Raw genomic sequence first — 17,303 nt, forward strand, 5'->3', positions numbered from 1 at the left:
ACTCAAATGCTGTCTATTCGACACTGAGAAGAAGTGCGCTTTCCTCTTTGTGCGATGCTTCGTTTTTTGCATCCTCGGTGTGGACAAGAATCTGACGCCAGCGTGTATCACTCTGGTGAAATGCCATCTCTGATTAGAGATACCACTTTCTGGTCCAGTTTCGGGTTTGAAGAACCGGGTTTTCTGCCTCTTCCTAGTAGCTCATCCAAAGAATAGTGTTCCCCAAACTTACTAATGATGGTTTTAACACTGGCATGATGAATTCCAAACCGCTTCGCCAATTTTCGCATAGTAATACCCTTCTCACTGAGCCATGTGTCCAGAACCTTCATTTTCACTTCCTTTTCAATACGCGACATTTTGAAAACGCAGAATTTCAACCGCACAAACAAAAACGAAAGCTGACAGCGAAATGCACAGCATGCTGTGATCTGAGCATGAAGAACCATCACAAATACATGCGTACAACACAAATGTCAATTACTTTTATATCAATTGTCCACACATGTAAAAATATCAACCCAAGCAGTTTCAACTAGACAATCTTTTTTAGCTTTTTATTGAATTCTGTTGCTTTGACACTTCTCGTGAGTTTTCGACTAATAAGCTTATTAATAAAACCATTTTCATTTTTGCTTTCTTTGTGCTGTCTTTAAGCAGTTATGGTGACAGTCAGACAGCGTCAATTTTTTTTGGATTCAACCACAAAATTAGTTGGAAATGCCATTTCGTTTTGGATTAAAAGTTTGGTGGTTTGTGTCCATAATATTTGCCATCATTTCACATTCTCTTAAAACAAAAGCTTTTTTCAGCAAAGTAAATTTTCAAAAACAGTAAAACGAATTAGGCGCAAAGCTAATTTCGGACGTTCCGTGCATGAAATTGCTCTATATGTAAAACACATAAAATTCGTATGGATTCCATTTATATTCTGTAATAAGTGTAGAAACTTATATGCATTTCGAATGGACTCTACATTCACTTCAAAATGATAAGAAATGTTTTTCATATAATTCCGCCGCGTACAAATTTCTACTCAAGAAAGAAGTGTTAAACATAATCAATTGAAAAAAAAACATACTGCAATCAATGGAAAACGTATCTTAGCTGAGTGTAGTAGTAATGTAACTAGCATTTAAGTGAATTGACAAATGAACTACACGTTGAAATAATTTGGAATATGTTTATTTAAAAAAAACATCAAATTGAAAGTTCACTTCACATGAGTCTGTCGTGTGTATTTTTTTCAGTGTACCGATCACACATGCAAAGATTCATGCAAATCGAAGGAGGTCGTGCCAACAGCATGCAAATTCCACATGGAATTGTCCTCGTACAATTTTGTTAAAATCGGTGCACATTTTTAATGTCCTAGACCCACACACACGGGTAGATTTCAGTTGTAGTAGTTGCCCACACATTTTTCAAAATTTTTTTGTTTTATTTTTCTTGTCCCTCCCTCCATCCTGCAGACATAGAGGACAAAAGCTAATAAAAAATTATCAACATTCTAAACGTTTTTTCAAATAATATTCAACTGATAAGCTTATGCATAGTTAATCTGTAATGTGTTATCGAATGTTATTGCTCTTTGGACAGTTCATGATAACGTTTAAAAAAGACTCGAGCTAAATATAACTATACTTTCCGAAATCATATTCAGTTAATAAGAAATTTTATTTCCAACGAACGCATCTCAGAAATCGTCTCGAATCACAACATCCGAGTTCTCCTCGATCCAGTTGAGGTAGGCGGACATTCTAGTGAAAACGGCAGCACGGCCACTGTTGCAGCCCAGCGTAGAATGGAACGAGAATACACCGATCTGGGTGGTAATTCCATCGGCATCCACGATGGTCAACGGTGCTCCACTGTCTCCCTGGCAAGGCGAACCATTTCCGGCATCGTCGTCCGTGCCAGCAGTGCAAATATGTTCATCCAGGATCGTGCTGGTTACGAGGCTGATCCTACAAGCCAGATTGGTGATGACCTGCGATCGACCGAATCGAAGCTCCTCCGAGTTGGATGTTCCGTTTCCGAATCGTCCCCAGCCCATGAAGGTACCCTGCTGCCGTTCGAAGGAAGCCTCGACCTGCCGACGGTTGGGAAGTCGCACCGGGGCAATGCGCTCACTGATGGTTACAGGCGATGGCAGGACCACCAGAGCTACATCGAAGTTTTCCGAGTCCTCTTCATAACCGGAGTGGACGATAAATTCAGTTACTGTCATACGATACTGACCCGGTTCCGTCGAGTCGTTGATGAAAAGTCCTCCCAAAACAGCAACGGCACTCTGTATTCTACAATGGGATTAAATGGGTCAATTCAACACTTGATTACCAACAGAAAGTAACATCGATACCCATTGATACAGCTAGCCGAAGTCAGAATATATCGTGACGATAACAGCGATCCGGAACATTGACCGGATAACAACAGATTTATCCTGGTAATCAAACCGGCTGCATACGGAAACTGTCCCAACGTGGCAACATCACTTTGTGTGATACGACTATTGAGACCAGCGGGACTGATTGCCGAAACGGTGGCCACCAGGACCAGAAGAACGATAACGAATTTCATTTTTTCCCGTGCACTTGAGACTAGAGACTAATCACATCAAGTTGGACCCCATCGATATTTAAAGCCAGTAGGTAACTTATCAGGACATAATCGCACCCCCGCCACCAAATGCCACACGTAAATTACGTACATGATGGAGGGAATAAGGAAACTGTTTAGATTAGATTTTAGAAAAATAGTTATTGTTTTGATGGTGGACTCTTCTATGGGAGGTAGATAACATAGAAGAGTGATTAGAATTTATAAAACCCAAATCTCTGAATTTTTGAAATGAATACGTTACATGGTCTATCCCAACATTTCCAATCCGATTGAGTGCCTGTACAGTTCAGTGTCTGGACAGTAGTAATATTATTCTACATGTTTCAAGCCCTGTGTTCTCACTCTTTCACCTTTCGGTCGGTCATTACATCGCAACAATGACGTTTGGAATGGTCATCGTGCCTTCGACCGGAAAATCGACTCTTCAACTCACTCTGGACTGGTAAAAAAATATTGTCAAACCAAACCAAAATTAGTACAGGACAAGAATCCCGTTGAATATCTAATGTCTGAATTGATGTTTCAGTGACCGCAGCTGATCCGCCAACATCAAGCTTGTAGAAGATCCTGGGACTTCCCCAAAACCAAAACTTCCTTCCTCACAATCTCTAGGAGCCAGGAGCACGGGTTACCGACGGACTGTTGGTATGGGGCCCACCAAACACCTCTGGTTTGAAAACCGTAGTCAGCTGCGTAGTCCTGGAAGCCGAGACTGGCGAGATCATTGACCTGTGCCGACACAGTAAAAATATCTGAAAATCAAACACAACGGAATTTCAACGTTTAAATAACAGTGAAAGCATGTGCTTCTATGGCTCAATGCATACACGGACCCTCTTCGTGATCTAATGATTCTCGGTTCAAGTCCCAGTCGTTACCAAACATTAAAGTTTTATTGATTTTTCAGCCATGTAATTTTCAAATCGCTCGTAAAATTCTGTTATATCTGATGGATGCCTTTTGTTACAACTGATTCAATGGAATTATACAGGTTTCTTCCTAATTTTGCAGGTACCCCCTTTAATCCATGGTATCGAGGCATGCTGCGACCGTGTCCAGTCACAACACAGTGTTACAGTTATTATAAACTGAAATCTTTCATTACGCGGGGTATACAGTACGTAAAACAGGTCAAAAACAACTACGTAACTTCAGAAATCCGCCTAAAAAACGCGTATAAAATAAATGCGTAGTTTCGGAAACTCGCGTAGCTTCTGAAATCCGCGTAAAAAACACGTAACCTCTGGAAAGTGCCTTAAAAAATAATAAATGTGCGTAAAAAATCTGTGTAACTTCTGAAATCCGCATGAAAAAAAAAACTCGTAACTTCAGAAAATCGCGAAACTGCGAAAATCTGCCTAACTTTAAAAATATGCCGAAAAAAACTGTGTTGCAGAAATCCATGTTTAAAAAACCGAAGAATTTAGATTACCGATTACATAAACAAAAATCACGTAATATTGGAGATCCGCGTAACTTTAAATTGCGTATGAAAAACTGTGCTACTACAGAAATCCGCGTAACTTCGGAAATCCTCGTAAAAAACTGCGTAGCTTCTGAAATCCGTGTAAAAAAAATTTTTTTCTATCTCATTTTGAAGAAAAAAACATTTGAAGTATTTTTGCTGAAGATATAAATAATGTAACAAAATTATTTTTTGAGATAAATTTACTTTATTTTAAAAACATTATTTTTGGATTTATCTACGTAGAATCTACCTCTATTACCTAAGTATCTACTACAAAGTGCGCGTAAACACGCATTAACAAGCTCATGCTTGCAAATTGTGATTTTTATTTTGTTTACTTTTTGACAATTAAAAATATTAGAAAAAATCTAAGTGGAACTCGATGTAATTTTTTTAGGCCTTTTCAATTCAACACATATTAAAAAAATGAAAAAATGTTTTCCAAACAAAATATGAAAAAATATTGTAAAATTACATACCTTTACGAAGAAATTTCATTTTTAAACGTATAAATAAATGGAGTTATCGCGAAGCAACACGTTTTTTAAGACGATATGTTGATCGTACGACGCTCACTTAGAGATGTGTGAAGATATAAAATTTATTGAGCATCATAAGTTGTCACATGTCTTTTGTGAAATACCATCTGCGTACGATTTATAGGACATATCCAATAAATATAAATTATGTAACGAGTTAGGTTTCATCGGATTCCTATATACATTATAAGGGATATTCTTATAACTTTCATTAAGGTTACGTCTATTTAGATTTAAGGACTATTCACGCATATCCGGTCCGGTTCAGTACCGACATGACACCGTGCACGGATACTGATATTATTTCATTCGTTTTCTATGCGCGCATTCACACCTATCCAGCACCGTGCCGTTTCACGGCAGCTCGCCGTCAGTGTAGCGTCCGTCCGGTAAACTCAAATTCGTCGTCACCGATATATGTATGTCACTGCATTTGCTGTGCCGGAACGAAAACAGCACGGAAACAGAACTGAAGGGTTCCGACAAAAAAAGAACACTGACGGCACTTTCACTGAACCGTCACGGAACTGAAATGTGTGAATAGTCCTTTAACGTACACTTTAAATAAAGATTATTAGTTTCCATATAACTTCTATAAATTATGTTCTGCATATGATTCATGTGACAAATCTAATGATTATAAATAAGATTTTCATTTCAGTGCAGGTCATCAAGCAGTTTACTAAAACTAAGATTAACATTCGTGTGAGAAATTTGAAACGTAATATCAAAGAACAAAAGTTTCTTAAATCAAAAATGAATCGAAAGCAAACGGATAAACGAAGAGCAGTGGTTCGTAAAAATATAGAAAAATAGAAACATTTTCGAACCTAATGACTAAACAATTGAAAATGAATGCTTTATATGATGCAAAACGAACTGTTTCAAATTTAAAAAATGAGCCATTGGTATTTTTCAATTCCTCTTCGAAAACTTACTTCAATCCTTAAAATTATATGACGTCATATCGTTTTGGCTCTTTTCTCGCCGTTCACTAACACAGCTAAAAATTCTTTATGCTCCCACCCTTTTATCTATCATCCTGGTTGAAACCTAGAAAATGGAACTTATTTCGTCAAGTTTATACTGAATGTATTTGGTTTGGTTCCAGAAATGTTACCGAATAAGCGAGGTGACCGTTAAAGCACACTTTTGTGAATTACCCGAATCAGTCTGGAGATGATTGTATCGAAATTTGCGTCAAAAATTAGCTCAATGGAAAATGATACAGACTCTCATAGTAGCAGACCGGCGAATAACTTCGTAGGGAGCCAAACGAACCTATGGGAATTTGACGGTTCGTTTGGCTCCCTAAGAAGTAATCGCCAGTCTGTTTATTGCCCAACTCTTGTAAACTTATTTGTGTATACATAATTTTGTTGATAACCTGTAACTGTTGAACAAAAGATGGCGCTACTTGTCTAAAAGCGACCGATAAAGAATGACAGATACATTCGGTGGTGGATGGCGACAGTTGAGAAAACAATAAACAACCCGCACCTTCTGTCTCGGTCGCACAATTGTTTTATTGTATTGATAAATGAGCGACTCGGATGAATCAAGTGTTTCGTACACTTACGATGAAACTCTCAACATGTGAGCACATCAGCTCATGTTATCCGCAATTTGGCAACTCGATGTTACAACACAGCGAAGTTATTGCTGGAAATCTAAGACAAGACCTTACAACTGGCTTCTTATTGACCAATTCACGCGTGAATGTGTTAGTGTGGTTAATACTAGTGTGAGTGTGCTAAAGATGCCCAGTGAATTTTGGCGGGCCAATTATTGAAGGAATATATGACACGAAAAATTGTGCAATGCCTAGAGAACAGTTAAGATAACCATAAAACTGTTCACGAAAATCTTCAACACGAAATATAACTGATTTTTGCTTGTTTCATAAGTTTTAAACTAATGAAACTCTAAGCGCTTTTTCCGCAGTGTTTATTTATGAAATTCATAAATGTTTTTACGTCAGTGTAAAATCGTAGCCCGCAATATCCGTATACATCCTAAGACAACACTGAAAATCATTTCTACCTATTTTTTGAGGAGAAATCACTCATTGTCGAGTTCTTCTATGAGCTACCAAAAATTAGGTCGTTATTTACTCAAACTTTGAGTTGATGGGTAAAAATGGGTAGCGTGCTTTGTTATGGCATAACATTTGTACTAAACTTACAGTTGCCTAAATTTTGAGGTCATTACTCGTTACCCAAAATTGGGGAGATGCACTTTAGTTGATTTTGGATAGGTTTTGACCCAAAATTAGGTTGCGGCTGGTAAGAGTGAAGACCTGACAACTGGCTTCTTATTCGTCCTTCCGAATCATCCCTCTCGTCATTTTCGCCCTGTGGAATAAATATCAACGTATCGGCTACAGTGTAGCCATATTTACAGATTTTTTATGAACTATGATAGGAAAAAAATATTACATTTAAATTTTTAGACTTTAGGTTTTTGATTTGAAATGAACATGAAAAATGTTTTGGTGACTGCATTTCTTTATAATATATTAATGCTTAAAAACAATGAATTTAGTTTTGATGACAAAACACGAAATATCTCATTTTGAACACAAAATCGAATCCATTGTTGGCGTATTACCGGATCTATTGGAAACCGAAAAAAGTCAGGTTTGGATAGAAATGCTTAGTGCGACCACAGTGTGGAACACGACAGTTCATTTTTCTCGTTATACTGAACACACTTTCGAGTTTACACTAATTTAACAAATCTTTTTTGGTTACACTCTTATTCACTAAAAAGAAAAACGGCTTGATGTCTATTTTAATTACACAGTGCTGCCACTATAAACACTTATTACCAATGAGATTGAAAAAAAGTGAAACATTCTCCGAAAATTTTCATTTTCATTGGTGAGCTAAAATTCTACATTTTAATAAACTTGTTTTCTGATTTTCTTTATACTTGGCATCATTGCTCGCGTACCCTGCAAAAGTTTTTTCTTTTCACAACGTGCGGGTAGCAACATCAAAATCAGCCAATCAGAAACTGGTCCATTTTGGAACAAAAGCAGACCCCCCCCCCAGTTGTCAGGTCTTGTCTTAGCTGGAAATCAATTGAGAAGAAAATCCATAGGACTACAAAACCTGCCTTTAATCTACCTAATGGTTAAATGTTTTTTCTTATTTTCATAAACATTACTGCACACCAAATCATATTTACGGGTGTCGGTAAAATTTCACTGACTTTTAAACAGCTGACTATTCAGTAATCAGTTCAGTAAAACTTTCATTTGCTGAACTATCGGTAACGTTTCTCTGAACATGCTCCTGTCAAAATTATACTGACTTGTTCGTCATTCATTACCGACGTTTCGATAAAATTTACAAATAATCCGTAAATAAACGAACTTTGTAGGCTGTTACTGTTTTTCGGAAAATTTCACTGAGACTCGTTAAATGAAGGGACACATCAATTGCAACAAAATAACTCATGTAAAATTTTCATCTAACATGTTAATTTTTTTGTTATTACTAGATTCAAAAATTATTAATACTAATAATATTATTGCGATTCAATCAGTGTTTAGGCTCTGACATTCAGAGGGCGTTTTGATAATAGTTCACAGAGCTTACGTCATTTTTACATATCGGTTTAGAAATTTATATATGGATATACCGTAACAAATGCGAATAACAGCAAAACAATTTGCCAATAGTTTCAACAAGACTGTCCTTATGAGCTCTTTAATGGATTGTTTTGCTTTGACACTTCTCATGAGTTTTTGGCTAATGAACTTGTAAATAAAACCAATTTCATTTTTGTTTTCTTTGTGCTGTCCTTCAGTAATGATGGTGATAGATAAATAGAAACACATTTTCTGATTTTAATAACAATATTAGTTGTCAATGAGAAGTACAGGTTTTTCGCCAACTAAACTCATTCTCTAAAAATGCAATCAGTTCGTCGAAATCAGCAAATGCGTGTGTGACAAATAATTTCATTCAATTTTCTCGGAGGTGGCTAAATCGTTTTCTACAAACTCAGATTCTTATGAAAAGTAGTATACTCTCAAACAAGGTTTCTGAATTACGTTTGTATCCGACTTCTGATTGCGGAACTACAGGATGATATGTGAAACGAAATTAAAATAATGCAATTCATTTTTCTCGTAGATGGCTGAACCGATCTAAGATTCAAATGTAATCTAAGAATTATCTAAGATTCAAATGAGAGGTCTAAATATCCTATAAAACATCTTACTTTTTAGTCAGATCCGACTTCTGGTTTAGGAGATACAGGGTGATTAGTATAAAATTGTCCATTTGACATAAATTGTTCAGGTTTATCGGGTTTGCAAATTTGGATAGTCGATTACCAAATAAATTTATTTCAGTTTAGGCGGTATTCGTTTTTGGATTCGGAATGTACCCCCAAATTTTAATTCGCACTACAATTTCTCGAAAATGTCTAAACACACCTCAGGCGAATTTAACCGATTTCGGCTTCACCGATTTTAGAATTCCGATTCCAGTATAGAATCGTTTCTCAAAGCTCAATCATTTTCTCAAAAAGGCCAAATCGAACTACAATAACAAAAATTCAAATTAAAGGACTTAAAGTTCCAAATTGGTGAATTTTATTCGATTCTGGAATTACAGTTGATGAGTTTTTAAAATTCATACCGATATAGAAGATGTAAATTGTTTGGCGTATTAATTTATGGCCAAAATCAAGCTAAGATCCTGAATACCGGTTCTGGAAGTACTATAAATAATGACGAATAACTCTAAAGTGGAACTTACTTCGACATCTCATGGAATGTTTAATCGATTGTCACACGTTAAGATTGAAATTCTATACGATTTACAGTTTCGACATTACAGGGTAATGAGTGATTGAAATCTCAATTTGTCGTTTAAAACGACGATAATTAAAATAATGTCATGAGAACTAAAACACCTAAGAAGATCCATGCAAAAAACACATGCGGATTGATAAAACAAGGTATCATCTCACTGCTAGGTGGATTAATCACGTTTTTGGATCCGAATCCGGTAAAGTCGGGTACCTTGGACAGTTGAGGACACATGCTAAGCTTTCAAGATAGGAATTTAACGACGATGCGTAGAATTTTAGAATGAAACAATATGGGAATGATTAGAAAAAACGTTGATTTTAGATATTTCTTGTCAGATTGGGATAAATGAGAAGTTTTCGAAAAATATTTCCAAGGAGGGATCCACGTTTGCAGAAGTTCGGAAGCCGATTCCTTGAGCTTGAGCGACTCCGTTACTGATCGGGATTAGTTGAAATTGTACAGAGAGTTTTTAGATGATCCGACCTGGGACTGGTAAATCATCCTTCAATGTACATCTTCTGGTAATCCCAGAATTCTTTGATCAGTACCGGCGCCGGCCAGACCCGAACGTAGATCGTGTAAGGAATGGGAGGGATGTTAGTCCAACACTTGTTGTTACTAGAGACCGTATATAGTACTGCGCACTCCACAAGCGTCACGGGAGAAGGATATTTGTTAGTAAAAAACTCAGTATTGGTAGTATTCGGGCGCGACTCAGTATGTTCCGGTTTCAAGATGCTCGGATGCACCACTAAACTCACTGACTTCGCGAGTGAACGTTTCAACAATATCCTATCTTGAAGTCCCTGGAAGTCTTGATTCAAAGCTCTTAATTGAGGAAACTGAAGAAAAATTTGCAATACTATCGCGTAAAGAATAAAAACTTTCCAATTTTTTTAAATGAAATTACGTGATACAAAATAAACGAGTGAATAGGATTTAGACTAAATAGCTGATTCATTGCATTGACATATCCTAAACAGTTTTTATAAAATCATTTAAAATCACCAAGTAAAGGTCAACAGATTTTACGAGAGTCTGGATTCTTTATTATTTTAATAATTTATTAAAACTATTAATTGGTTATATTGGTTGATCTTGGCAGCCGGCTACCGAGAAAAATATTAATTTATTATTTGAAATATTAATATCAAGTGTATTTTGACTATGTATTTAATATACCGATATATGTTATCTCTGTTATTAACTTTGTAATATCAACGGATTTGCGCAATAGTTGATTTTTATCATATAATTTATAATCCTGGAAGACAATCAATAACATGGAAGAAGAAAACAAAAAAATAGAGATAATTCAGTAAAATCGAGTAATCAGAAGTGAAACATTGAATATATCTGATAACTGAAAGGAAAAAGAAACTCCAGCAACTGTCGTCTTTTACGACATGGAAGCAGGAACCCAGTGGATCTATTCTTGGTTCATTTTCGTTGGGGGAACAACAACTTGACCAAATTAGTACTATATAGAGCCTGGTTGGTCTGAATATTTGTTAATAAATAAAAAATTTGTTCTTAAGACAAAGTTTAGAATTTCTGTTTATAACAGAACATCTGCTCGTACGAGTAGCGTTTGAGATTTACAATTCTGACGGCTAACCCAAACAGAATGATCAGTTGAATAAAGCCTGGAAATACTCGGCAATGCTTCTTTGGCTGGAAATGCTCGGTAACGGTGTTACTTCGTATTGCAATAGAAAAAGCCAGACCCGGAACGCTGTTCAAAGTCTTCGAGCGTTTGTTTCGTCGTCCGTTGTGCTCAGGCCCGTACCCAGGATTTCGTTTCGGGAGGGGCCCAAAGATGAAAAATAATGTTACTGAAGATTGCTGACGTACCTAATTCTCGGTGTGCCTTTTACGGGTGTTTTTAACAGACACTTTAAACTTTTTCACTGGAACTGTTATAGTATTACATTTCTTTACATTTACTGTCTTGTTATTTCTGTAACATGTCTGAGATTTTCTGAATAATTAAATATCTGTTTTTGATTTCGGGAGGGGCCTGGGCCCCTCGGGCCCCCCCTCTGGGTACGTGACTGGTTGAGGTATAAGAAATTTTGTTTTCGAAAAACTAATATAAACTAATTCTTCACTACACTTTTTTCAGAGTGCAATTGCAATTTAAGCTCTCAACAGAGCGTGAAATCAATGAATCTATACGCATATTTTCTAGCTCATAAAACGAAACTCAGAGCCAGAGGAATTTACCCAATCACGGGCACAAGGGCTTGTGCAAACTTTTAACCAATGAAGAATTCAAAAATAAGGCAAGTATTTCTGGATACCACACTTCTTGGACCGACTGAAGCAGTTCCAAAGTGAGATATGGGTGTACTTTAACCAATGCCTAATATGGTTGTGTGAAAAACAACTCAACTACCTCTCAACGGAAGACGCATGTGATGTCTCTGACATTTTCTTAGAAACGGTCCGGCATTTATCCTAGATGGTTTACTTCAGGTTTCAAACCAATGCTAAATCAAGTGTATAATGAAAGACAACTTATCTTGTTACTCCTTTAGTGTCACCAGTACAAATAGTCCAACACTTATTCCGATGTCCAGGGGACCCATCGGCGTATAGACCAATCTGTCTGATAGACACTGTGGGAAAGCTCCTTGAGAAAATCATCCTCAACAGGCTATCCCCCTTCATAGAGGAGGCAGGAGGACTGTCCAGCCAGCAGTACGGGTTTCGCAGAGGCAGGTCGACGGCGGACGCCATAACATCGGTGGTAACCACGGCAGAGGTAGCTATCCAGCGCAAACGACGAGGAATCCGCTATTGCGCTGTAGTAACGCTAGACGTTACGAACGCGTTCAATAGTGCTTGTTGGGCAGACATTACTGATTCCCTACTTCGACTGGGAGTACCGGAAGGGCTGTACAAGATTCTGGAAAGCTACTTCCAGAACCGAGTATTGCTCTACGAGACCGACGAAGGCACACGTACCGCTCCAATCACGGCTGGAGTACCACAGGGCTCTGTCTTGGGCCCGATCCTGTGGAATATAATGTACGATGGAGTACTGAGGTTGAGGCTCCCTCCGGGTGTCAAGATAGTCGGGTTCTCGGACGACGTCACACTGACAGTCCATCGAAGAGGTCGAACTGAGTGCATCACACGCAATCTGCTTGGTGGAGGACTGGCTGCGTAGCAGGAAACTGCAACTCGCGCACCATAAAATAGAGGTAATGATGGTAAACAACCGCAAATCGGAACAGGAGGCGTTGGTACATGCCGGAGACTGCGTGATCCCCTCCAAGAGATCACTGAAGCAAATGGGTGTGATGCTTGACGACAAACTCAGCTTCAGCAAGCACGTTGAATACGCCTGCAAGCGCGCATCAAAAGCGATCGCGGCGCTCTCTAGATTGATGGCCAACAGCTCGCCTGTGCGCTCCAGTAACCGTAGGTTACTGGCAGGAGTGGCAGTTTCGATCCTCAGGTACGGCAGCCCGGTATGGGCGTCGGCACTTAATGTGGAACGCAACGCACAGATGCTGAAGAGTACGCATAGACTGATGTGTCTTCGCGTGATCAGTGCATACAGGAGACAGGAACGCCCGTAGGGCCTCCAAAACCGCTTCTCTACGCAGATGGCAACAAGAGTGGGACAGCTCAACCAAGGGTAGGTAGACACATCGGCTCATACCTAGGGTCTTGAGTTGGTTAGATAGACCTCACGGAGAAGTGAACTTCGGTCTGACGCAATTCCTCACAGGCCACGGGTGCTTCAGATGGTACCTCCACAGGTTTGGCCACGCGACATCCCCTGTATTTCCTGGCTGCCCAGACGAGATCGAGACGGCAGAACACGTCTTGTTCGCATGTTCGCGTTTCGCGGCTCAAAGGAGTGAGCTACTGGAGGCATGCGGCATTGACACCACACCGGAGAACCTGATCCAGAGAATGTGCCACTGCGTAGAGAACTGGAACGCAGTGTCGACCGCGGCATCCCAAATTGCGGGTATATCGCAGCGGAAATGGAGTGCGGAACAACAACAGGCAGCCGCGACCGCTAGCCGCGTGCAACCGTAGTAGGCTCAAGAGAGGTCAACGAATAAACGTCGGTCCGGGAGAACCTCCTTCGCCGGTGAGCTCTTCGTCGGAGTAGTCTAGATCCATCGTCGGGGACTAGACGAGTAGTACGTAAAACTGTTAGGATCGTCGGGGTGCCAGTGAACCGGAAGCTATCCTCCAACCAGAATCACTGGATCGACCCAGGCATCCTCTCGGTCGGGCGTTGACGGGTATCGAAAGCGTCGGTTTCAGGAGAGCCTCCTTCGTCGGGGAACTCTCCGTCGGTGTAGATCCTTCGGCGGGGGCTAGTCGAGTAGTCGCCACAACACCGATTCGGGTCGTCGAGACGCCAGCGAACCGGAAGTCATGCTCCAACCGGAATCGCAGGACTGACCTCGGCACTCCATCGGGTGTCCCGTGTGGTGTAAGAGAGGACTCAGTGTCGGGAGAATCTCCTTCGCCGGGGAACTCTTCTTCGGAGTAGTCTAGATCCTTTGTCGGGGACTAGATGAGTAGATCGTCGCGTGGTACCGCTAGGATCGTCTGAGCGTCAGTAAACCGGAAGTCACGCTCCAACCGGAATCATTGGATCGGCTTAGGCATCCTTTTGGTCGGGTTGTAGACGCGTATCGTAAGCGTCGGTTCGGGAGGGCTTTCCTCGTCGGGGAACCCTCCGTCGGTGTAGACTAGATCTTTTGGCGGACACTAGTCGAGTAGTTCCGCGACGTAGCATCAGTTCTGGGTCGTCGAGGCGCCAGTGAACCGGAAGTTACCCTCCAACCGGCATCACTGGACCGACCTCGTCATCCAACTGGTCGATCCCTCGAGAGCAGGATGCTGATCCCCATTCTGCATAAATCTGGGGAGGGTGCTGTGAGCACCAATAGCCTTCCACCCCGAAGTAATACCTAGCGGTGGTGCCGGGGAGGTAGGGTTGGAGATCCAAGGTGTTTTAGTGGGTAGTTCCAATCAACAGTTGGGTAGTTCTGTGGAGAGTCCCACACTCCGTGCGTGAATGCATTTCACCTTGTTAAAAAAAAATAAATAAATTATTCCGATGTCAGCATAGTTTTAGTATCACAATATCTTCTAACATTTAGCACTGAAGCTAACAATTTGTTAGGAAAAATCGTTAATTTCACAACATGATATTCGATTTGCAAAAATATCGCAGAAGTTCGGAAGCCGATTCCATCCAAAAACTAAAATAGTGAATTTAAAATAAAGTATATGATAACATATTTTCAAAACAATCAACAGTTACATAACGGGACCTGGTTGCACTGAACGTTTCGTTAATTATAAACCGATTTATCTGCATATCAGTTTAAGGAAATTCCAGTTGCACTGCCCAATATAAACGTCATTTATTACGGTAATCGGAACTCTAAAATAGCGCCAAACCCAATTATGAGGAGTTATCGGTTGCGCAGTATTTTATATTTTGTTTACAGATGTTATAATTCGTAAACTATAAAAGCTACGTTAAATCGATTCCATCACCAATTGGTACCGAAACTACCAACCAGTGAGTACAACATTTGTGATGAAGACTCTAGTTCTGCTACTTGGCGTCGTGGTGCTGACAAGTGCCATTGACTTCTCCAACTTGAGAAGACCGGAGGATTTGGACTCTTTCTGGGACCGGCTTGATCCGAGTCTGCAGAAATTTCGTAACACGAAAGCTATTCCGGACCGCAGAATATTAGGAGGCGATTTAGCCGAACTCGGACAGTTCCCGTACCAAGCGGTAGTAACCGCCTTCTGGCCGAATGGAAACAACATTTTTTGCGGAGGTATCCTGGTTTCGACCAACTTTGTGTTAACTGCTGCCCACTGTGTTATCAGCGATAGCCCGGCCAGCTTCGGAACGATCATGGTCGGAGCTCAGAACCGACAGCAGCAAGAGCCTAGTCAGCAGAACAGTGAATTCGGTACGATAACCCCCCATCCGAACTACGTGGCCTCGTTGCTGCGCAATGACATCGCGATTATCTCACTCGCCTCTCCCGTTGTGTTCACCGAGTTTGTTCAACCTGCTGTTCTTCCGGCCCTATCGGATACCCGGACATTCGCCGGATTGACCGGTACCGTTTCTGGTTTTGGACGTACATCGAACACCGCCGGATCACCGGTTTCCAACCAGCTCTGGTTCACTAGCAATCCAATCATGTCCAATGCCGACTGTCAAGCCATCTGGGGAACGACTTGGGTTACGGAACAAAATATCTGCATGAGTCAGGAAGGCGGCCGCACCATATGCCATGGTGATTCCGGTGGCCCACTGACCGTTGCGGAAGACGGAGGATCCTTGGTCGTTGGAATGGTTTCATTCCTTCACGTTAGTGGATGTATTTCCGACTTCCCGCCCGGTTTTGTCCGCATGTCTCACTACCTGGAATGGATCGCCGAGGAAACTGATGCTGACATACGGGATTAGACGCTGATGATTGATAGTTTGTAATCGGATTTCATGTAACAATAAACAATGATACACTGAGAAAACCGACTTTTAAGTCCTTTCGGCCAGCCATATAGTTCTTATATTGTGCATGTTTTATTAGCTAATGGCCAAAACATTTTATTTCCGATATATAAACTCCCAGTCGATTTCGGAAGTACCGAAAAATAATGGAAATCACTGTCATTTTCTCAGAGATGCCCAAACCGACTATCACAAAATTAGGCTAAAACAGATGGTCCTACGGTTTCATAAATTGAATTTGTTGAATTTTTATCCGGATCCGACTTTCGGTTCGGCAATTACAAGGTGAAGTGTATTGGAAATATTAGCAGAGCAAATAAAAACCACCAGTCGGCTATGTTGCGATTTTGTATTTAAGCAGAGAGAAAAAAAGGTACACGTTCGTTAGAATTAGGGTAAGATATAAACAAAAACGGTTACACTGTTAATTGACACCCTTGACACAATTGTTTAAAAGATCGTCGACATACACCGCCACAACAATGATACGCTTGCCATCAGATTTCAAGTAGACGCAAGGATCGTAATTAGATCGCTTCAGTCCAATTTTCTTCGCTTCCGAATCTAGCTTTATATTCCAAACTCGACTGGACTGATTCAAACCGTATAGCGCTTTCCGTAAACGATGCATTTTCTGTGGAGCATTAGGAGCTACAAACCCTTCTGGTGGTTCCATATAAATTTCCTCGTCAGACAGTTTACCTTGTAGGAAAGCTGTCACTACGTCCATCTGATGAATGTGTATATATGTGTGTGTCTATAGACCCATTTGAGCTGCAACCTCACCACGGGCGAATAAGTTTCGTTATAGTCGATACCTTTTACTGGTGAAAAACCTTTTATCATAAGTCTGGCTTTGTATCGCTCCATCATTCCATCCGATTTCTCTTCTATTTTGTAGACCCATTTACAGTTCAGTGCTTTACGTCCTGGGGGCAAATCTGTTAGCTGTTAGTTCTTCTGGTGTCGTAGTCAAGCCTTTCGTTGGGGATCGATTGATAGGAAACGCTGCTGTTGCCGTTGCTTCCGCCCAAAACTGCTTATCTAGTCTTGCATCAAACATCGGACATCGCACTTTCTCGACGATTGTTCGGTTCATGCGTTCTGCAAGTCCATTTTGTTCAGGATTATAAGCGACTGTTGTTTCATGATGAATTCCGGTTTTCTGTATCTCATTGATTGACGTATTCCGTTCCGTTTATTGTTCGAAGTTACTTAATCTGCATACCAGTTTGGTTTTCTGCAAATGCCTTGAAGTCTTCAAAGCATTCCAATACTTCCTTCTTGAAACTCAAGAAATAAACAAATAATTTT

The 17,303-nt window shown here is 40.2% G+C and overlaps 2 protein-coding genes across 2 annotated transcripts; one reads left to right on the forward strand and one right to left on the reverse strand.

Annotated features, from left to right (window-relative positions):
- Positions 1 to 1,658: 1,658 nt before the first annotated feature.
- LOC131434498 (collagenase-like) lies at positions 1,659 to 2,600 on the reverse strand. Its single transcript, XM_058601248.1, has 2 exons — positions 2,363 to 2,600; positions 1,659 to 2,300 (listed from the first exon to the last, which is right to left on the reverse strand). Exons 1-2 carry the CDS (start codon positions 2,581 to 2,583, stop codon positions 1,697 to 1,699), a joined length of 825 nt encoding a protein of 274 aa, XP_058457231.1. The 5' UTR covers positions 2,584 to 2,600; the 3' UTR covers positions 1,659 to 1,696.
- Positions 2,601 to 15,024: 12,424 nt separating this feature from the next.
- On the forward strand, positions 15,025 to 15,985 carry LOC131434489 (brachyurin-like). Its single transcript, XM_058601239.1, has one exon. The coding sequence runs from the start codon at positions 15,051 to 15,053 to the stop codon at positions 15,942 to 15,944; it is 894 nt and encodes a 297-aa protein (XP_058457222.1). The 5' UTR covers positions 15,025 to 15,050; the 3' UTR covers positions 15,945 to 15,985.
- Positions 15,986 to 17,303: the final 1,318 nt, after the last annotated feature.

Source organism: Malaya genurostris, chromosome 3, assembly GCF_030247185.1.
Source record: "Malaya genurostris strain Urasoe2022 chromosome 3, Malgen_1.1, whole genome shotgun sequence".
Classification (NCBI taxonomy): Eukaryota; Metazoa; Arthropoda; class Insecta; order Diptera; family Culicidae; genus Malaya; species Malaya genurostris.